Genomic DNA, 23,935 nt, shown 5'->3' with positions numbered 1-23,935 from the left:
CATCTGTTCGATTTACAATACGCATAGAATAATATACGTGACATTTTATTTAGTATATTTTTTATGCAAATTTTTGGTTTTTACTTTTAAGTCGTTTTTTTGATTATTTTGGTTTTAATAATAATTTTTTTTTACAAAATCAATACGTATTTCAAAATTTGAAAGTGGATATTTATTTGTCTAATACAGTTTAAGCAGTCTATATGAGATGTCGAAGTACATCTAACTATTCGATTTTTTTATGCTGTTAAGATTCATAAACACACATCATATAAATACTTGAATTTTTCACCAATATTAAAATAAGTATTTTGTAAATATGAATATTATATTATAATTTTTAATATATTATATTGGTTCTTTTTGAGCTATTTACTGATGTGTTTTTTTTTTGCGTCTGTCATCATGTTTTGGGGCAGTAAAAGTGCTTCGATTTTTGACTCCAGTACCTCGTTCGATCAGAAAGTAAATCTAGTTGGTACTTAGGTAGGCCAAAAGTAAAAAATTTCAATATTTTTCTAAATAATCGGGATAAAAAAAGTAAAAATTAAGGAAAATTTTACGCACAATCAGTATTCGACAAAATCGATTTTAGTTTTTGATGTAACTTTAAAACAAATGATCATTGATACATGAAATGTTCACCGAATGTTTATATAAGTATATTCATATTCTATCCACTATGCAATTTTCAAAAAAATTTGACTTAAGTTGAAATACTTATAGGCATATGCAATTTTCAATCATTATTAGTTTTTTAAAATGAATATCAATAAAAATTTATTTTTTGGGTAGAAAAGCTTGAAAATTTAATACAAGATTCCTTACAAGTTTTTCAATCTTTATCACAAAAAAAAATTTCCACCAGAAATTCAAATTACATTTTTATGAGCGTTTGAAATTTTAATTTTTACAACATTGGATTTTCACTAGATTTTTATTTTCTTATTTTAGTGTAACTCTAAAACAAATGACCGCAATTACTTGAAAATGTCACTGAATGTTCATATAGGCATTTTATATATTTTATAAAATTAAAAAAAAATTTTGATTTGTTTTGAGCTGTTAACTGACATTTTAATTTTTCAACTTTTTTAGTTTTGTTTTCTATAAATATCGATAAAAATTTATTTGTTGGGTAGAAAAGCTTGAAAATTTAATTCAAGGTACCTAACACATTGTTACAATAGCAGTTAAAAATAATAAAAATACATAGACACCATTTTTTTTTATATGCATTTAAAGTTCAAATTTTGACTAAATACGTAAAAATTACGGAAATGTTCAAATTATCTTAGATAGAAATTCATAAAAGTTTTCCTTTTTAATTCTAAGATTTGAAAATTTAATACAAGGCTCCTAACATATTTTTACAATAGCAGTTGCAAAATAAAAGGAATACATAGTCACAATTTTTTTTTTAAGCATTCAAAGTTTGAGTTTTGACAACATATTATGTTAAAATCACGAGTATACAGAAATTATTTTAAGCTAGAAATTCATAAAAGTTTTTCTTTTTAAATCGAGGATTTGAAAATTTTTGATAATCTATAATATATCCTACACAGATAAACTGTCTCCGCTCAGAATCATTTTTCGTATACAATGATATAATATCATTGGATTCAAATTTAATTCCATCCATTACAGTAACCTACTTGTTACCTACTGTACAGCAGAGCGACATCCACGACTTACCCACTTTTTTAAATTTAAATGTCTTTGAAAAATGTTATGTATGGTCAAAAAGATTGAAAATTTAATATATGGTTGTTCATCATAGTATAATATTGAGATTAAATAAAAATTAACTTTAACTTATATGAGCGCTTGATATTCAAATTTTAAGTGGCAAAAAATTAAAAAAAATTTTATTGTTGAAAATTCACACAATTTATTTAATATTCAAATCCAAAGTTCAAACATTTAGGAAAAACGGCAGTGATGGTAACACTTCAACACTGTTCCTATGCGTAGTTAATCAGTATACCACACGCCTACGTTTAATTCTAGAAAATGCGGAAAAACGAAAAATAAACTTCTCTAGAGTTTACCAACAGCTGCAGGAATTCGATTTCCAAATGAACGATTATTATACTTCGTAGTAGAAGCGTCATATACATAGAATAATTTATTTTTGGAGCTACTTTCATTCTGTGAGAAAAAATTACCAAGAAATTTAAGAAAAACTGACAGAATACGGTCACTGAATGATAGAAATCCGTTCACAATGTTCAGTGGTGACAACCCTTGTGTATTTAATTAATTTTCGGTCCAAAAGTATTGGTTCTTATGGTCTCACTACGGGCCGGATGAGTTCTTGGGTATGTAATAGTTTTGTTTTTCGTTAAACTGTATATAATGCGATACGTATATCATATGTTTAATTACTTGTAATAATAATAATAATAATATTTATTGTAAAAAATACTATTGTATAATTAATTTATTATAAGTTCATTAAGATATTTTCAAAATTTAGATCTTAATATAACTTGTAATCATACATGAATAAATAGTTTATACATAACTAATATATTATGTGTATATATTTTTTACAAGTGCTTTTATAAAAAATTAATTACGAGTTATGATTTAGGAATAAAATTAACAATTATAGAACTGTGAATAGTGAATAACTATCTTAAAAACCCAGTACCAATAAATAAATATATTGTGTGATACAATATAATTTTCTTGAAGAAATATATTTTTCTATTTTAATTAAATTCAATTTCTCCCTTATTACTTTAAAAGTCAAGTGTAAGGAAGATTAATGTTTAAAAAATCTTATTAGAAAGTGATGTGTCGATTAAATATTGTAAAAAAGTCTTACATTGATTTTGAGTTTAAAAAAAATATTTGAGATTATTAAAAATTACCATAGTTAATTACTTTTCCAAAAACTTGTCGGTAAAATATTAATCAAACCTAAGACCTAAGTTATAAATATTATTCTTTGCAAAATATGGTGTTATTAATTAAAGTATTTAAAACCGACTATCTACTTATAATATTTATTTATTGTTAATATTTATTATATTTGTCAAAAAAAATATATAAAATAATAATAATTGTATACTTATAATTAAATAAATTTGAATTAGTCTAATATTCATTAATTAAAGTTTGTACATTTATTTTTAGGCTTGAATACGAAGTTTGTTTGATATACAGAATGATTATAATTTATCATTCTTCAGTGATTAATATGAGGTAATTAAAACTCTATTAACCGATTATACTTTTTTCTATACACTGTAAAAAGAAATCCTTCTCGTAGGTATCTTATATATATATATATATAAATTTATTAAACTTAAATTATTTTTTCGAGGGACATAGATATTTTAGTAACTAGGCAGCATGTAGTTTATATATATACTACAAAATTTTTCACTGCGAATAGCCTATTTCATAGATACTTATTCTTGATAAAAATATATTCATAGCGCTATGTTTAGAATAGTCCTAGAATTATGTCGTATTTCCGCAGACATTGCTTATTAAAAAATTGAAGCTCTTAAAATATCATTTTAAGTTAAAAACTCAAAGTTGATTAAAAGAGCACAAACATTAGGTATCAAAGATTTTTTTGTATTATCTAATGTATGAAATACTTATCAAGAGATAATTTAAGAACAAAGATTTCGTAGTTTTAAAAATTAAAACTGAGCATAAAACAATAAATTTAATTATTTTATAATGTTGTATATGTACCTAGTATGATAATCTAGACATGTAGTCATGTCTAAATAGGAATCTTCGTTTTTTAATGATTTTTGTGTTCTTAGATTTTTTGAGAAGCTCAACTTGGAATGAAACAACAATAAGTATCAAATTAAAAATGTATAAGATATTTATGGTGATGTATATATTATAGCGCGGAACATCCAAGTCAACTTGAAATACACATTTTTTAATAATGATGATTAATAAACATTTAATTTATTTTTAATATGAGCAAACTAATTGTTCGATAAATTATAATTATGTTAGTTAGATTAATACGTTTATTGGAATTTAATGATTAGTAAATCAACTTTTATTTTAATGTGGCTGGTGAAGCGAGATAATCGACTGGCAGTTCTAAATTATTAGATTAAATATTGAACTCTAAACTCGTGTTAATTGAGTTGCTAAATTAATGTACTTGCATTCAATCTGTAGGTTCATAATATTATGTATATACAATATATAAGTAAATACATATATATTTACTTCATGTCTACGTGAGTTTAATTTATATCAATTCTAAGCGAATGGCATGATTAACTTTACTATGCCACGAATTATGCGTCTGTGTGATTAAAAAAGAACCCAACTACACATTTAGCAGTGCATTTTTTTTTTTTAATCGTTTCGAATAAAGATTAATAAATTGTATATTATATTATATATATATTTATATAATTGTATGCAAAAATATTCTCATATAAATGTTTTTTATAATTTTAATAATTATTGTTTACTTAATATATGTTATTTAAATATAGATAGGTACATTTAAACTTAGAAGTTTGATAGTTGTATAATTTATACAAATATGACACCAAAGGGGAATAATGTAAATTAATTTTTATAAGTATATTGTTGTTGTGTGATGTAATAGTATCTGATAAATATGGTATAAATAATATTGTTTTGTCAACATAATAAAGTATTGAAAAATAAAAATATTATTGTAACACGGCGTTCTAGATAGGCTTTTTGGGTACATTGCTGTTGTGTGATCCATTTTCTCAAAATGTTACAAAGTATGATAATAACTAATAAGATACCTGTGTATAATTCTGGTGAATTTCATATGTTAATATTATAATATATTTTGATATGATGATATATATATATATATATATATGATATAATAATACCTAATAAGATATTGAACTTTGTACATAATAGTTAAGTCACTACTATGAAAATATAATTTTTAAAAGTTATTCGTTACTTAACGAATTTTTAAGTTAAATACGTATTTTTAACACAAGATTTGGATAAACCCAAGTTATTTATATTTTTTTGATTCTTTAACTATAGTTCTAAAAACATAATTGACTGAATTACGAATTTATATAATGTTAGAAATACGCAAAACCACGATTAAACTAAAAAACGTCAGAAAATATTAGTTGTATATTATAGTATTACCTATTTTCTCCAAAATGTTCTATTTTAATCCGAGGTCACTGAACAAAGATATTTTGTGTAATCTATAAGAAGAAACACACCGTGTAAAGAGATACCTATATAATATTATATTTATATGTGTTTTTTACTATCAGATTAATGGATATTATTACTCATCACATTTGCTTTTAGTATTTCTGTAAATCTGATTTGGTAAGAGAACATTTTTCTTTGACAAAAATATGATTTCATGATTTCAATTCAGTGTTGGGTCAAAGTAACTACTTATACTATAAGTCCTATAAGATCAAAAATTTAACGTAAAAAAAAAGGTGAAGTTGAAAAAATATTTTGTTAAAAGTGTATTTTGAATATATTATAAGAACATGAATAATCCATCAAATATTATTAGTGGAATTTGTAATTACAAAAAATGAGATAATTTACTTATTTTGTAACATATAGGTATCAGGTACTTAAACATTAATTATTAAACAAGGATTATTAAGATTTAAAAAAATTTAATTTTATTGGAATTTTTATTATTCTAGATCTTGTATTGATAGGTATAATTTATGAGTATGTTTAATATAATATAATAATTATATACTTATTTCATAATCATATAAACACATAAACAATTCGTTTCTTTAGATTACTGTCATTGCTTAGATATTATAATATTATGTCTACATTTATTTTTTTTAAATAGCTAACTAATCGTTTAAATCTTGTAATTAGGTTGTAGTCGTTAATTATTGCGGCGTTAATATTTCAAATTTCACGTATAAATATTATTGAAAAACACTATGTTCACATGATTTCAACTAAATATAAATTATTACATTAAAAATGTCAGTAAACAGGTTTTGTTAACAGTACCTGTTTGTTGGCCCAGGTATATGCAAACCATCTGATAACTCTTGCCTCTAGCTCCTTGGAAACCCTCCGGAAGGCCATGTACTGTTTAACGCCATCCATACGATTCTGGAACTCTACCCTGGCAACATTCATGTTGCTGATCATACTGCCGATATTGCCCACGATCGTGGCAAAAATGAGCACACCGGCAAGAAAATCGGCCACCACAAATACATGTTCCAGTTCGTTTTCTGGCTGCGGTGTCTCTCCTGCGAACCAATAATTATTATCTTAGGTTATTTCCCAAAATACGGTGTTCGAAATTCAAGCTAGATAGGGTTATAAAAATATATATTTATTATGAATGTATATGTTTATTATTACATATATAATATATAAATAGAGAAAGACAGAGAGAGAGAGAGAAATATAACATCAGATTAAAGTGCATAGTGGCTCAGTGTTTTAGTTTGGATGAAAACCACACTTTACCCCACTAAAGCGTGAAAGGAAGTGATAAACAGATAAAGCTATAGGTACGGTTATTTTTTTTTGTGATCCAATAGTCGTTTAACTTTAATCCCCCTCCCATCGATACTCTTATTTGAGTAGGTACACCAGCCACCGGGCCATATATATGTTGGTTAAAAAAAAATAAGCAACAACAATCGACCAACGGAATACACAACAAATCCTTACATCGATTTTATGTAACAAAGCAAACCTCTTTAGACGGTCCACTAGAAACTTGTTGTGGATTTTGGCGTTTGTTGTTTATATAAGAAATAAAGGAACACAAAAGTTAAAATTTAATTAAGTTGGCAACTTTTTCAATGAAATTGTTAGTTTTACTTTGGTATTGATCCTTATTACAGCATAATATTATTATGAAATGTACAAATAACATAAATCATCAGGGAAAGTTTCGACTAAATTGATTAGAGAAAATATATAACTTCTAAGATTTACGATGATATTGTATGTAACTAATAAAGATAATATTAATCAATACTATATCGGTTTAATACTTGAAAATTATTTTCTAACGAATTAAATACGTTAATCGATGGATACAATGTTTCTATAACTAAACTAAAAATAAAAATACAAAATAAATTAGGAATTAAACCATCTATTTTAAATAATGCACGTTACCTAGACACCTTTTCGGTAAAAAGCGTTAAAAAAACATAGGCTTTTTCGACCAAAAATTAATTCGTTTTAAAACGAAATTTAAGAAATACATTTGACTTGGGTTGACGTAACTAACCTTTATATATAAAAAAAAGTTATGCGTATGAGTATAACAATGTTCTGGTAGTAATAAATTATAATCGCAGAGTAAGGAATATCTTCTTTAAAGCTTTAACATTATCATAGTATAATAATATAATACTATTCAGTGTCAGTATGGTCCAGTAATTTTGAATCACCCAAACGGTCAAACAAACTAAATATTTTTTAACCGCATTTTAATATATTGTCATAAAATTATCTTAGTTTTGATGAAAAAAAAAAATTTAATACATTTAAATAATTTGTTATTATAATTATTTTAAGTGGGCTGGACTAGTATTGAATATAATATTAATTATTAATTATAACATTTTATATTAATGATTGATAAACTGTGGATCTAACGTTAAGGCACCTATATTAAAAATGTCTTATGAGTGAACAATTTCCCATCATTGTAAAATTGAATTAATATCATTAGATGGCGCAGGTAAATATTATGAGAGGACGGACGTGTCTACGTTCAATGTCACGGTTGTGAACAAACAGTAGATAAGTGCAATATTTTTTCATCCATTCGTTTGGAGTTCAAATAAATACACGTAATGTAAATAATAAACGTTTTTATACTGTTTACTGAGGGTTGGTGCGTAGTTTAGAAAACAGCAAAAGTTTTGTAATATTTTTCAACTGAAAAAAATGTTCTGTTTTTTTTTTATCGCTCGCCGGATGATTATTATCGATCATTTCTGCCAAGCTATAAATATTCATGAGATAGAGTTCTTTTGTATGGCCAATCCCGATATAGTAAAATAATATTTCTATAAAGAAATAACTATAGCCTTTATGCGTCGTATCTCGTATTCCAGAGTACTATATTATGTCACTACCCCAACGGATTTGAGATTGACCATGATCGTAACGTAATATATTATTATGCCGTATAATAATAATGTATAATAATAATATATGTATTTTGATATTTCAAATGACCATGCATAATGATTAACTACATTTTAATTAAACATGAATAATATTGATTTTCTTTAATATTTACAGTTTTGGTTCTTAACTTTGGGTTCCAATCATTATTATAATGTTTAATCAAAATAGACATTAATGTTTTTTTACATTTTTATCCATTAAAATAAAATTAGAATGTGATGTACATATTGGTTGCTGTTAACTTTACTGGATTTATATTTGGATTGACAAACAATGCAAAATAATGTCTACATAATTACATCAGAAAAATAGTTTCATTGGTGAAATAATAATTTTTTTTCTTTGAACTATATAAAATAAATTGCGTTATAACATGGGTGTAATCTACTATTTGGTATTTATTTGCCTTTAACGATACGATAGAACAGTTACAAAAATTAGGACTGAATATTCATATAAACACAATGCTTATCATTATCTACAATAATTAATACTAAAACTTTTCAACGTGTTTTAGATTATCGATTTATCCTTATACTATCGTCCATCAGTATACTATATAATATACCATTATATATTTTATAATTTGTTGGTCATTTTTTAAACGAATGTGGGTGCCTATACTTTTATTTTTAATTTACCTTTTATACTTTTTATTTTTAATTGATCATTAAAATCGAGTAAAACTTCAATTTTTAAGAAAAGTGGTTATTCTGTAACAAGTTGCAGTCCTATTTCAATGAAATTATTTCCAAATATATTTTTTTAATCAGTCAATAAAAAAAAAAAATCTTTGAATTAATACTAAATGGTAAATATATTAGAAATCAAGACAGTTTTTAATTAATTTTTTTTCTAAAAATCATTTTCTATCGTCATTTGATATATACATAATACATATATATAAATATAAATATACTAATAATAGAAGTACCATGAAATTAATCTTAGTCGATGATTTATTACTATTATGACATTATAAACGATATGTAATTTTTGTTGTATTAATGAAAAGTGAATTTTAACAAAATGTGTAAGTAAACTAGCTATAATTTTTATATATCTACTACAATGATGTATTTATGTTGGGGACATAAGTGCACGTGCTTCCCCCCATTTACCATTCATAGGATACATATACATTTGATAACTGCTGTAATAACTATTTACTACATACAGTAAAGTAAATATGTATTGTACCTATTATTAAAGTAAGTGTATATTTTTAAGCTGTGATTATTTATATGTTTTTAAGTGTATTTGTATGATTACATAGGTTGATGTCTTTTTGTGACGCACTTATTTATTTCTGAATACGAACTTGACTATTAAATTTTATATATTATAAAGATTATATTTTAAATGGATTTTTTTTCCATTAATAAATAAATAATAATAAGTGTAGTGATGTAAGTAGTAAGTAGGAAATTTCCAAGAAAAAAAAATTGTATTACTTTTTCCATACATTAATTTTGTAATGTTAAAATAGCAATAGGTACCTACTATGAATGCTAATGTTATAAAATATAATTCAAAATTCAAAATTCAAATAATATTTTAATTTTTACTTTCCTTACGTAAAAATTTAAGCCCTATTAAAAATTAAAAATAAATATTAAGCTACAGAAATTTCTTGAATATAACATTTCTGAAATTTTACATCACTATAAATAATATATATAGTACTTATTGAAAATAATCTTTATGTATATATATTTTAGATTCTGAGCGGAGCGATGAATGTATTGATTTTACTATGATGTGTTTTTTTTTTTTTTGTATCTGTCATCACGTTTTGGGGCAGTAAAAGTGCTTAGATTTTTGACTTCAGTACCTCGTTCGATCAGAAAGTGAATCTAGTTGGTACTTTGGGGGGTCAAAAGTGAAAAATTCTTAATACTTTTCTAAATAATCGAGAAAAACAAACTAAAATTTAAGGGAAAAACGGGAAATTTTTTTAAGGGAAACCTAATCGATTTTGGTTTTTGATGTAATTTTAAAACAAATGACCATAGATACATGAAATTTTCACCGATTTTTTATATAAATATATTCTATCCACCATGTAATTTTCAAACAATTTTGACTTAAGTTGAACTATTCATAGGCATTTGAAATTTTCGATCATTATTAGTTTTTTTAAAATTAATATTGATAAAAATGTATTTGTTAAACAGAAAAGCTTGAAAATTTAATACAAAGCTCTTAACATATTGTTACAATAGCAGTCGAAAAATAAAAGAAATTCATAGTCATAATTCTTTTTTATAAGCATTCAAAGTTTGAATTTTGACAAAATACGTAAAAATCACGAAAATTCACAAATTATTTTAAGCTAGAAATTCATAAAAATTTTCTTTTTAAATCTAAGATTTAAATATTTAATACAAGATTCCTTACAAGTTTTTAAATCTTTAACACAAATAAAAAGTCCACCGGAAATTCGAATTAAATTTTTATGAGAATTTGAAATTAAGTTTTTACAACATTGGATTTTCACTTTTAGCGATTTTCTTATTTTGGTGTAACTCTAAAACAAATGACCGCAGATATTTGAAATTTTCACTGAATGTTTATATAGGTATTTTCTATATTTGATTTAAAATATTTAGATTTTTTTTGAGTTGTTTACTGACATTTTAATTTTTCAACTTTTTTAGTTTTTTTTTCTATAAATATCGATAAAAAATTATTTGTTCGGTAGAAAAGCTTGAAAATTTAATACAAGGCTTCTAACACATGTAACAATAGCAGTTAAAAATATTAAAAATACGTAGACACGATTTTTTTTCATAAGCATTTAAAGTTCAAATTTTGACTAAATACGTAAAAATTACGACAATGTTCAAATTATCTTAGATAGAAATTCATAAAAGTTTTTTTTTTTAATTCTAAGATTTGAAAATTTAATACAAGGCTCCTAACATATTTTTACAATAGCAGTTGCAAAATAAAAGAAATGAGTAGTCACAATTTTTTTTTTACAAGCATTCAAAGTTTGAATTTTGACTAAATACGTAAAAATTACGGCAATGTTCAAATTATTTTATGCTAGAAATTCATAAAAAAATTTTATTTTAAATCTAAGATTTGATTTTTCATCATAATCTATAATATATCCTAGACAGATAAACCGTCTTCGCTCAGAATCGTTTTTCGTATACAATGATATAATATCATTGGATTCAAATTTAATTCCATCCATTACACTGTAATGATTACAGTAACCCACTTGTAACCTACTGTATAGCAGAGTGACATCCACGACTTACCCGCCTTTTTTTATTGATCTTAAAATGTACATAAATAAATTTCCGCTTCGACAACACAGGCCACTAGCGTTAAATTTTTAGTAAAATACAATTATATAATAATAAATATGGTATATATCTTAATCTTTATACTATTATAACAAGTTTTGAACATATTAGATAATATTTTAATATTAAACTGCCATATTGTAATAGTGCAATCGATTAAATATCATTATTATTATATTACAAACATACAATGTTTAGTTTAGTTATAACTTACAACATCGACAAACACGAGCAACACGCTCATCAGTAAAAGTTTATGTTACCGCCATTGTGTATTTTCCAATGCTCGTAATATAGCTTGTAACCATCAACAGATACCAAACAACGAATGAACACGTTAAGACCATATCGTATATAATATAAATGATTTTCGTAATTTATTCACATTCTCTACTCCAGTTTTTCGTAATCGGTCGATTGGTGCGTTGCGACGGGTAGTTTTATCGCCACAGGGGGGGGGGGTTCGAAAAGCGATCGGATCGGTAAGAAATTCTTTGTTACCAGCACAAAATTGTGTGCTATACTATACATTATAATGCAACAATGGTTGCACCGCTGACTATTTCTCTCGCAACATACATTCCGCATTACAATAGTCGCCTTGGCACGGAAAAAGGTGGAAAATACGACAATCGAGAAAATCGAGACCACCGTCACGTGGACACGATTTTCCTAGGGCCATTTCGTGTCGAGATGATGAATGACTGTGAATTTGCTCCGCACATCCCGCGACGCGCCATAACCATGCCTTGAGCGTCCTGTCGTGTTAACCGAACGCATTGCTCGTTTTATTTTTTTTTGTTTCTTATATCATTTTTACACACAGACACACAAACACACATACCCATTTTGAAACATTTAGGTACATAGCGTTCTTGTGCGAGCATAATGTCTATTAGATTTTTTACAAGTTGGTGGTGTTCTACTGTTATTTTTTTTCCACCTTTCATTTGTTTTAGCGAGTGCGACAGATGTTCGGGAACAAGATAAAACCGCTGGCTGAATCAGCACGAGCTGAGACGAATTATTAATCTTGCACAGCTACCGTCAGTCAAATGTCCATCGCTTTGCATTATATATTGTTATGCACAGCTAGTGTAATAAATGGCTGTAAGAGTTTTTTTTCTGTTTTCAACCTTATTTTAGTTTTAACACGAAAGTGGAGAAACTAAAAATTATTTTATGACTAAAAGGTTTGTGGAGGTACTCGCCCACAAATACAATTATGATTTTATATTTAAAAAACCCTTTTCGCTCATAATTCAAATAATCGTACCTACTCTTCATACAAACATATAAAATAATATAAACTATCATATATAAAATAATATGTATAAATGTGTATATTTTTTTAAACCTTTTAAGCTTTAATGTAGGTAAACCACATGTCCACATTATACTCAATTTTCACAAACCCACTTTTTACTCGTAATCTGAATTCTCCCCTTATCATTATACCTACACAGTTGTTATAGTTACAAATATAAAAAATTTTCTCAACCAGCTGTTTTTTTTTTTTTATTCAGCTAGTAATATTGCACGTTATACTGTATTTTATGTTGCAGAAATCATAAACTTTGTATTTTTCATACCCCAAAAACTAATTTATTGTTAGTAAAAGGTTTTCAATAAAAATTTAAACAAGTTAAATATTTATACTAAAGAAGTCTTGTAATATATTTTTTTAATAAACCAACTTCAAATAAATTAATAATAAATAAAAAAAAATAAATTTTTTCTGAACTAAATTTAAATGATATATAGGCATTTTTTTTTTCTTAGATATTTTGACAATTTTCTATTGTTTAAATTTGTTTTAGCTTTTGAAAATTTACTAAATCTACTAATATAATATATATTATGATATACGTATTAAATCACTTTCAAGTTTCAATCATATATAGTTAATTGTTAAACATTATAAGACATTTGAAGTTATATAGTCAATTCATCGCCTATAAAGTATCAAACATTTTTATTTTGGATAGTTAACATAATTACTTTTTTTGTTTAATTATAAAGTACCAATGACTTAATGTTAGTTAAACAAAAACTTGGTACCTATTATAAGTGTTTTTTCAGTAGTTTTCCTATATTTTCAAAAAAAATGGAATAACAATTATTGTGATTATTTATCTTATACTTTTATAGCATTATTATAAATAAACATCTCGTAATGATTATTACTTCGAATTATATGCAACCATCGTTATTGTGAAAATGGTTAAATGCATAAAAAAATTGTTTTTCAATTTCATTTTTAACTTATTGGCCGATCAGTGATTATAATAATAATAATAATATATAAAAATTGCATGTATTTTTTTTTTTTTTGGATTAATACTTAGGTATTTGTATTTATTATTTTATACATATTAAAAATCTTACTCATACAATATTTTTTATGAATCAATTATAATTTTGATAATGATATTTTATAAATATACTTTAGTTACGAGAGTTTCACTCAAAATTTGTCTTCAAAAATTTAATATTAAACCTCAATTACACACAAGTCACTCAATTTTTCAATATTAATATCTTAGTTTTAATATGAATTGATGTAATAAAATAAATAAAATTGAATACGGGCTTTTATTGATTTGGTCTTAAAAAAATGTATTATGATGAAATGTTATTTAAATGTATTAGAATACCTATCTAACCATAAGAAATATCAGTATTTCAACCGCTTAAACCTTTGGACGGTAGCCAATTTTGCATAAAATTATTATAGAATAAAACTTTTATTTGGCATAATGCCCATTTAATCACCTCAAGTGGACATCTTAATCTATGGTATAAACCGTTTTACTAAAGAAAAAAAATTGCGATTTCCGGAGACATTCGGCTAAGCATACATAAGCACTTATATATAATTCTTTTTAATAGATTTATTTATTTTTTTATCTTATTTTCTTCCTTTAAATACGAACTTTTTTCTACGGGTTAGTTCTGCGAAGCGTTTTTAAGACGTTGCATTACATTAAAAAACATTTATTTAACAGGGGGAATTTCGTATTATTTTTTTGTTTTTCGTGTTGAAATAAATTCTACGGTATATTGATATTTTTTTTTCTGCTTACCTATAGTCGTGAGCGTAAGCGTGGACCAATAAAAACAGTAAATGTACTGTCTGGAAAGCGATGAATTCCTAGCACCTTGCAAGTTGTACACCCAATTATCCGACCCAAACCCGATCACATAGCTTATAGCGAAATATAAGCACGAGTTCCAGTGTATGAGTATAAGTATGGCGAACACCACCTTGCAAATGCGGAACACGTTTGGATACCCGGTTTTGGTTTCTGTGCGGTCGAAGAATTCCAGCATCCTCGGTACCCGGAGCAGTCGATTGGCACGGACGATCACAGGGCAGGGCAGCACGTCTGCCGAACAGCTGCCCGACGGCCACCATAAGTACGCCAAGTCGGTGGGGAGCAGACTCAGGAAGTCTGATTTCCATTTGGACGTGCTGAAGTAGTTTTCCCGTAGCTTATGAGAATTGCGGACCATCAGACCTTGGTCCAGGAAACCTGCAAACAATATTAATATAACAGTCGGTATTAGTAAACGTTATGACTATTATTACTCGAAGCTGATGGTTGTTGTGCTATAAAAGTATAAAACGGCGACCACCCGTAGAAATGTCAACGAACTATTTCTTAAACGACCCAATAACTCGTATTTCCTAATAATATTAAACTATGTCGTTTTTAATACCATCAGATAGCTATTTAATTACTTTTAGTCAATCGATGAACGCATTTTGATTATTATTATTTATGTAGAATAAAGAAATTACGGTAAAAACGTGATGAATCTGTACCGCGTGAAGTTGGTATTATGGATACTTGAGTTTTTCGTTTTAAATACTATCCTAATCTCTGTCTTTAGAATAAAACGAACTTTTGATTTTAAGTGTACCTATAGTCATACAATGACGGATCATTGTGGTGTATATCAATTTACATGGAAGTTGAAGCTTACTCTATTACCGTTAGTTGCTTATCGATTTTTTTTTTTTTTTGAGTTTTTATATTTTTAATCCATTTAACGTACAATTAGAAATTATTATAACAAATGAATAACAAAAAAAAAAAATAATTACGTTAACGGAATGACAGTCGACCAGCACGGAGACACCTACAAAACTATATATAAGAACTTAATTTAACTAAAAAAAATGTGGGCATTTTGAATGGGCAATGCGCCGACACTAGTGAGACGTAAGTTTTTTATTAAACCATTTTTATTTTAGTATTATATCTGGTCTGATTTCTTTCAAGTCTTCTGTGTACATTATCTGTCATTGAGTTGGATGATGATAGTTTAATTATAATGGATTGCTGCGAGAGCTTAGAGCAATATGATTTCATAACGGGTCGGTATTTTTAAATATCTGCGAAAATTTTGTTCGAATAATATCAAGCAGAAGTGGATTATTTGTCACAGTCAGAGATTTTGTTTATAAATCGTAATCGTGCGTTGAAAAATCGTAATACTTATGCATAATATTTAGCGCGGCCATCGTTATTCGGTGCACGTCATCTCGGGATTTATTTCGACGAACTGTATCGGATTTCAAAAAAACAAAACCCATTTGCTGTTGCTGGTTTATAAAATATGTTACATACTATTAAGTTATAATAATATTTTATATACAACGAACCCAATAATAATAGCACGTCGACCGCAATTGAATTTTCAGATGGATCGCAAAGGACTCGATAATAATAATAAACAGGTATTGTGTGATGTATAATGTACATATACGCATGTTCATTGTGTTACCTGTCGTCGTGCGGTGATCACGGTGTACGATATATTATAATAAATAATGACACATCGCGTCGAAAGCACGACGACGTATAAAGACGGATTTGGATTTTTTTCCTTTTCGATTTCGTACTTACGGTTATCGTCATCCGATTTGTATGGGATCGGTATAGTGAAGGGCTGCTCGGGTGTGTGGGTGGTGTGCCTCTGTGGGTTATTTATTTATTTTTTATTCCGGTGCATAAAATACGGCACCGCAAGTTGGTCGAAGGTTTGCAAGCATATTATTATTATTATTATTATTATTTTTGCCTGGCACTCTGCGGCAGTGTATTGTGTGAATGTTTAGGCAAAAACGATCGTATGCACACACACAAACACACAAACACACAAACACACATACACCCACCCACTCACGCACGCACGCACGCCTACATACATTAGAGAGTCCTATTAATATTTACGAGACCTTAACGTATAACGTGTCCAAACCACCCTACCACCACCGCCTCATATATAATATCGTATATATGTATTTGAAATACTGTAGTCGCAAAACGTATCGGTCCCCGAACGTTATTAATGATGTCCCCCGGAACTCGTTGGGACCGGATGTTGTAAATAAAAGTGCGTGCGCGCGTTTTATTTTCCAGTGTGATTTACTGCCGTTCGTCCCGCGCGTCAGCTATATACATAAATATAGTGTCCGCGCGAAAGGAATCGGCTCCTTCCCCCCGCCACCCGCACCAGATGAAGTGATGGTGTTGTGGGAGGGGGGGGGGGGTTAAACCACTACCATGGTACACGTCCGCCGCCCCGCCGAAAGCGAGAAATTTGTCGCACTTGGGTGCCGAATCGTCCGGAAAAATGTTGCGATGCCTCCCGATCAGGCGTGTGTGATGTCCACAGCCATGTGCGCTGATGCACGTGCCGCACATGTAGACACGTACCTATATATTATAGTGAGCGAACGACGTACGAATACAATGCCATCACAGAGGAGCCGTGTCCGAATTCTTCGGGAAATCGATTTTTCACGAGCACGCACACAAACGAGTCGACGATAATAATATGATCGTCATCCGCAGCGCACTTGAATATCGATCGATCTGACTGCCCGTGGCGTATTTATGATTTCGAGCGGATAAAAAAAAAAAAAAAAAATAGAAACATGTTACCAAACCACGTGATGAGTTATTACATGGTATGCGCGCCCTGCAGGTAATGTACATTTACATTAAAAGCAATATTTTTATCTTTGGATTTAAAACACGATTGAGGGGGAGGAGGGTTTATCTGCAGCTCAATAACAGTATTACCTACTATATAACCTCAAAACAATTTCGAATACTTAACATTGATGTGGTTATGCACGATTTGGTGTAATACGGGTAACGGGGTAACTATATACGGTATACACTTTATGTGGGTAGATATTGCACAATGTTACCATAAGTAACCATACTAAATACTTTCAACTATGATTTATATTTTATTTTCGAAGAATATAAGGTGGATAGAGATGTGACAAAATGTTTAACTCTCATTGGTACACGATGATAAACTGATATGTAGGTTAGGTAAAATGAATCGTCAATTTGTTTTCAAATCTTAGTGTTTAAAAAATAATAAAGTATAAATATCGGAAGTAAAATTGAGATTACAACTTATTGGATTAATACGCAAGCACCTACACAATAAACATAAAAACAGAGGATTGAGAGGTGATTTAGAGCCAACCTCGTGTAGTGTGACTTGGGTGTACCATAACGCTCACATAGAAATTAAATCGTTTAAAAAGAATATCATATTATAATAGGCTTTAAATTAAACAAGTAACACCCACTAACGCGTGTAATTATTGTATACATGATGTGACCAAATATATTATGGCAAAACGGTTAAATTTGTCACCAATTTATTATAATATTAAATTATTTACGACGTAGATACGATTTTTTTTGCAAGGGTGTTTTACTACATAACTTTAAATCATAGTTTAACTCATAAATAATAAAAAAATATATTTATGATTCAAATTAAACTCTAATGCTGTTATTAATAAGTATAATAAAATATTTATAATATTTTTGGTTTTCTCTCACGTTTTTATTAATTTTTTTTTTTTACCTCAATTTCCTATACGCAAGCTTGGCTTATTTTTCATTTTTAAAAAGCATCGTTCTTTTCTTAAAAACATTTAACACAATGGTTTTTAATGAGAATTCAAAATTAGGTACGTGATATTATTAAATATGAAAAACTTTAAATATTATATTATATAAAAACAAAATTCCATTATGGACTGTAGGTAGTCATGTTCCTGTCATGATTAAGCTGGAAATTGAATAAATCAAAAACGAACCAAATATTATATAAGTCACTACGACTAGGTATCTAGATATTGCATTAATATATAATAAACAAAATCGTGATCAGTTTGTTAGGAAGAATGTTGTACCCATGAGTTATGGCTATTAATTATTACTAATGATGTTTTAGAAATATTAATTTAGCTAATAAAGTCTTTCATTAGTAAAAAATATTGTTTTTAAATTTAGTAATTTATGTAACCAAATTTGCTGGATTTATACCTATCAATAAATCTATATGCAACAGCTACAGACAATACTGGTATGATAGTTCTAATATATAATTATAAAAACATTCAAATAAATTAATATGCACAATTATATAATATTAAGTTTTGCCAACAAATAAAATTTCATCCAAACGTTGAAATGTTGTTTCATTTAATTTAACGAGCACCTTATTTACAATATTCTACAGTACTATAGTAGTCTTTACTTTCTTGTGAATTTCAATTACCATCATCAGTTATCTTTATGTTATCTGTGAACTAAATCGCACGATTCGTGATTTAATTTTTGTAATTTTTGTAAATATTATAATTATTAGGTATTTCCATTATTTTGCAGTTTTTTAAAGTAAACTTTTTTTTTTATTTGAAAAACGTATTTGAATACATTTATAAAATATATATTCTGTGTACAAGTTCGAATACTAGAAAAAGTATTCAAAAAGTATTAGAATATATTGTTTGTTCCTGCTAATATTTTTTTATTTTTTAATAGTTAAAAATTAACCAATCAACTTCATTCAAAAAGAAAAACATTATTCAAAACTTATAATGTGACCGAAATTAAATAGAAAAATTTTTCTGTTACAAAAAGTAATTTTTGATGAATAAAGATTTACAAGAAAAATTATTCTGAATACGGTTATTCGAATAATTTTACCAAATAGTATTTGAAATTAATATTAAAAAAAAATTATTTGAATTTATTTATTCGAATACTTAACAAGTATGTTATTTTGTAACTAGGTATACTAAATTATTCACGTAACCAATTGACACTGTACATACAACATGCAAATCTATGGTCATGATAAACTGATACAAATGGTCAAAATATAATAATATGACACTATAATATCGCCTGTTATGAATTGGTTTTGTAATGCCCACTATAGGTGTGTGTCGTGTGTGCCAGCGCGGATCGCACTGAGCGGAAAATGCGTACCTATTGATATAATAATAACGATGATGATAATAATGGTGATGGTAATGATGATGATGATGATGATGCTGATGCTTATGATGATGATGATGATGATGATGTACCTTATTCCGACATTGCAGCCACAGTATTCGATAGTAATTTACGTAAATGCGTATATTTACAATAAGTCTCATGAGTATTTGTAAGATAATTACACCATTCTCAAGGTTTGCGGTCTTCTGACGAATCGAGTAGACGACGAGATGCACACCGAATGCGAAATAATATTTTACACACATTTGGCAGCATTGTTATTATTCCACTGATACAATAAATCAATTTACGGTTCTATTGTATTGATGATTGACACGTAAACCTGGCTCTTGTATTTAAATATATTGTATTGATTAAGGAGAAACCTTATTGAGGAGGAACTATTATTTCCGAAGTCTCAATAAAACAGAAAGACATGCAACCAGATTTATAATTGTTTTTTTTTTTAAATTAAATACGGTAGGTGCTATTATAATTTTTTTTTATTAAGGTCAAAATATGAATAATTAATTAATTAAAAATATGCATATACTAACAATTATACGACAAGACTTTAGAATAATATTAATGATCAAACAAAATTACTAGGTGAACCATTTACGTAAGACACTCATTTTATAAAAAATACACTTAATTGTTTGAAAATATTTGTTTTACATAAATTTAAATCATTACTCATCAATAGCCATTACAAAATAATATTTTTTTTTTTTTATGCATCATACACTATACTCATAGTATAAAAATAAGAGTTTCTGAAAATTACTTCTTATAATACTCGTACCTATAAAATTGACCTATTCATTTATCATATTATTTTTAAGTTATTGAGATAAATTTAGCATTACGGTTGATAGGTTACTATGTAACCTACTCAATCATTGGAAATTTACTTATATAATTTAAATATGTAAAAATAATTATTGATTGTAGAAGTAAATGATTATTGTTGTGTTAGAAAGTATAAAAAGCTGTAGCTTGTAAATATAATAAATATTAAAAATAACGGACCGTGTATTTTTTTAAATGTAGATGACTATAGGGTGCTTATTATTTAGGATTTGAATATTTAAAAAAATGTTTTTTTTTTAGTAAAACTGAATAAATTTAAGACCACACCATAAAAACACTACATAAATTCAAGTAGGTACCTTATACAATGTTTTTGTAAAAGAAATTCCAATGTTTCTTCAAGATGCGCCTATGAATGTTATTATTCATACTTCTAGGATGCTTTTTAAATAATATAATCACTTCGAAAAGTTTTACTGAATATTTTTCTGATTGAAAATCTGTTATCTATTATTATTCTTGTATATAGTTTTTCTTTTTATATTTAAATAATGACATATACATGTGTACATATATATATGTATATATTTTTTTTATTTCGAGAAAAGCAGTTTGTGGAAAAATGTAGACATTGGACGCAATGTTAAATTTATACATTAAATTAATAATTTACTAAAAGTAAACAAACAAAGGAAAAAGAAAAACAGTGACAAGGTTGAGTATTCTGATTAAATTAACTTGTCCAATCTGGTTTACTGAAGGAATGATATTATGTTGGGGACTGGCAGGTTAGAATCAAGGCTTTCAATTATGTCTTTGGATAGTTGGTTGCGTCCCTTGCTTCGCGGTACGTGTAACTACGACTCGGCCCTGAGTGTATGTATACATTACTTATATATAAGTTAAAAGGTATATTTGAAAAGTCAATATATTGTTACCTATTGACGGTATTATGTTATTATAATAATAATTATAATAATGAAATATTAGTTTTAAATAAATTAAAAAATAGTATTATATGATATTACTGGAATCGTGTTTTTTTTATACATACCCACGTTGGATTTTGTGGTGGTTTGGCACTAAACTAAGAAATATGAGTAGGGATTTGGTAACAAAAAAAAAAAAAAAAAAATGTAAAAACTTTTAAAAGAGAGAAGTTAATTTAAACCAGTGGAATTTTTCCAAATGCAAGATGGGCTTTTGTTGACATATGTGAAAAATTATTTGCGGGTCTGAATTGTTCCCAAAACATTTATGTTGTGGCTATTAAAAGGTCATCAGTAATATTTATTATATTATTAATTGTGCATTTAAGTACAGTAGGATAAATAGATCACTTTAAGTAAACCAATGTGAACTGAAATGTATTAACTGTAATTAGATTTAAATTTATTTACATAAGTAGGTAATATACTGCACTGCTGCAGTATATAATATAATATAATGTTATCTTAATGCAATAATACTAGGTTAAAATTACATAATTTATCCTTAGCATCTTGAATTTTTATATTCTAAAACAAACATAAAGTGGTTTTTATTTTATACTTTTCTATCAGTTTTATGTACTCTCTGTAAATAACAAGTTCAACACTGATTGTATTTTAAAGACCACTAACTTCTATAAATTTAGATTGTTGTAGACTGATTATGGTGTAATTATTGGTCTAGAAATTATGCGTAAAAAATATAATATTTTACATAAGTTAGCTAAAGTTTGGTCAGCCGTCTATTTATAGAGGGACTCAAACTTTAAACCCTAAAAAACAAATAGTTGTTTTATAAAGTGAATACCTTAAGTGGTTTTTATTTTAATCGTAAGTATCCTGAATTATATTTTGAAAGTTTGGATAGATAATCATTTATTATTTTTTAAATGTCAACAAGAAAAGTTTTTTTTGAAAAAATTATTGAGATTTATATGCATGTATGTAACATTATACTTGATTTCCTATTATTACATAAAAAAAAATACCATTTAAAACACGATTTAATAGATATTGTGTGCTATTCATGTTATATTGTTCACATAATATAATCCAATTAAATCGAATATATCTTGGGTTAAAGTTGCCAAATGTGTTGGGATATGTTTTATTTGATTATTTTTAAATATTTACATTACATTATTCGTAAAAATTAATTAGTGTCTTATTTAGATAAATCATATACAGCGAAATCTGTAGTTATATTTAACGGACAGTCACAAAACCACCTTAAGCGTCCGTTATAGACAGGTAGGTATCTGCTAAGGGAGATTACTATATTATTAAAACGATATTGATAGCATATTTTTAGTGGTAAAAATATGTTTATTTATTAATTTTTTTTTTTTAATCGTAATTGTTTGAGAAAAGTTTCATTTTTAATTTGAATCAATTATTTTTTTAAATACGTGATTATTCATATGTGCAATTAAAATTGTGCTTATCATATAATTTGATTCACTTTACTTAGTCTCAAATTTGATTTATTTAAGTTAAAATTTAATGATATTTTTGGTATACTTGTTTTTAACGGTTTCGACAGCTGTTTTATTTTGACTCATTATGACATAACGACAAAGTCACTTTGGAACAAAACATGTCCATCGGAAAGCTTAGGAGTGTAATATTAAAACATAAAAGCAATAACTGAGAGACAAGGATTTAATGCCTAATCCAGGAGTGTATTTTTGAGTCTTTTTCTGAGTATTCATCAAACAATAATTAAATTACATCTGCCAGTTATAATATTGTATAGTACGTATTAACTTAATACAAATTAATTTGGCTTACAACTTGTTCAGTTTTGTTAGATCTCTAATGCAATGAAATCGACTATTCGTATTTGTTCCAAATATTTTCTAATAGTATTGCATCATATGTGCCTCGTAATAAGTCACGATTGAAAGGAATTAGAAAACAAATTGAAAACGAATACTAAGACACGCGTGTTTTCAAGTAGAGTTTGTTGTGCTAATGGCATTAGTCTCCAAAACAAAACTATTTTATTTCACAGTTAATTGCTATAGAGCCATGTATATATTATGCGCCGTATTATGAATTAATATATTTAACTTGACGACTTGATAGTTTGTAAAGACTCATTTAAATTCAAAAGTCATACTAAAAAAAATGTATTTAAACTTACTAGATATAGGATTAACTTCAAATGTATATTAGATTATTTGATATGCATATTTTCCCAGATACCAGAAGTTAAAAAATACATAAAAAATATCAGAATTATAAAATACCTAAAAAATGATTCCTTAGCTGTAGTGTACTTTAATTGCCTATCTATTACGCC

The 23,935-nt window shown here is 27.0% G+C and overlaps 1 protein-coding gene across 3 annotated transcripts in view; it reads right to left on the bottom strand.

Annotated features, from left to right (window-relative positions):
* CngA (Cyclic nucleotide-gated ion channel subunit A) overlaps positions 1 to 23,935 on the bottom strand; it is a 187,432-nt gene that overhangs the window by 23,896 nt on the left and 139,601 nt on the right. For all 3 annotated transcript variants that reach the window (XM_089223064.1, XM_089223066.1, XM_089223065.1), the window contains exons 6-7: positions 14,579 to 15,028; positions 6,013 to 6,260 (exon numbers count right to left, since the gene is read on the bottom strand). In XM_089223064.1, the coding sequence (XP_089079190.1) occupies positions 6,013 to 6,260; positions 14,579 to 15,028 (698 nt within the window). The remainder of the gene's footprint in view (positions 1 to 6,012; positions 6,261 to 14,578; positions 15,029 to 23,935) is intronic.

This window comes from Diuraphis noxia, unplaced genomic scaffold (assembly GCF_037042655.1).
Source record: "Diuraphis noxia isolate RWA-SAM2 unplaced genomic scaffold, SU_Dnox_SAM2 contig0003, whole genome shotgun sequence".
NCBI lineage: Eukaryota > Metazoa > Arthropoda > Insecta > Hemiptera > Aphididae > Diuraphis > Diuraphis noxia.
This window is presented reverse-complemented; position numbering and strand designations above follow the sequence as displayed.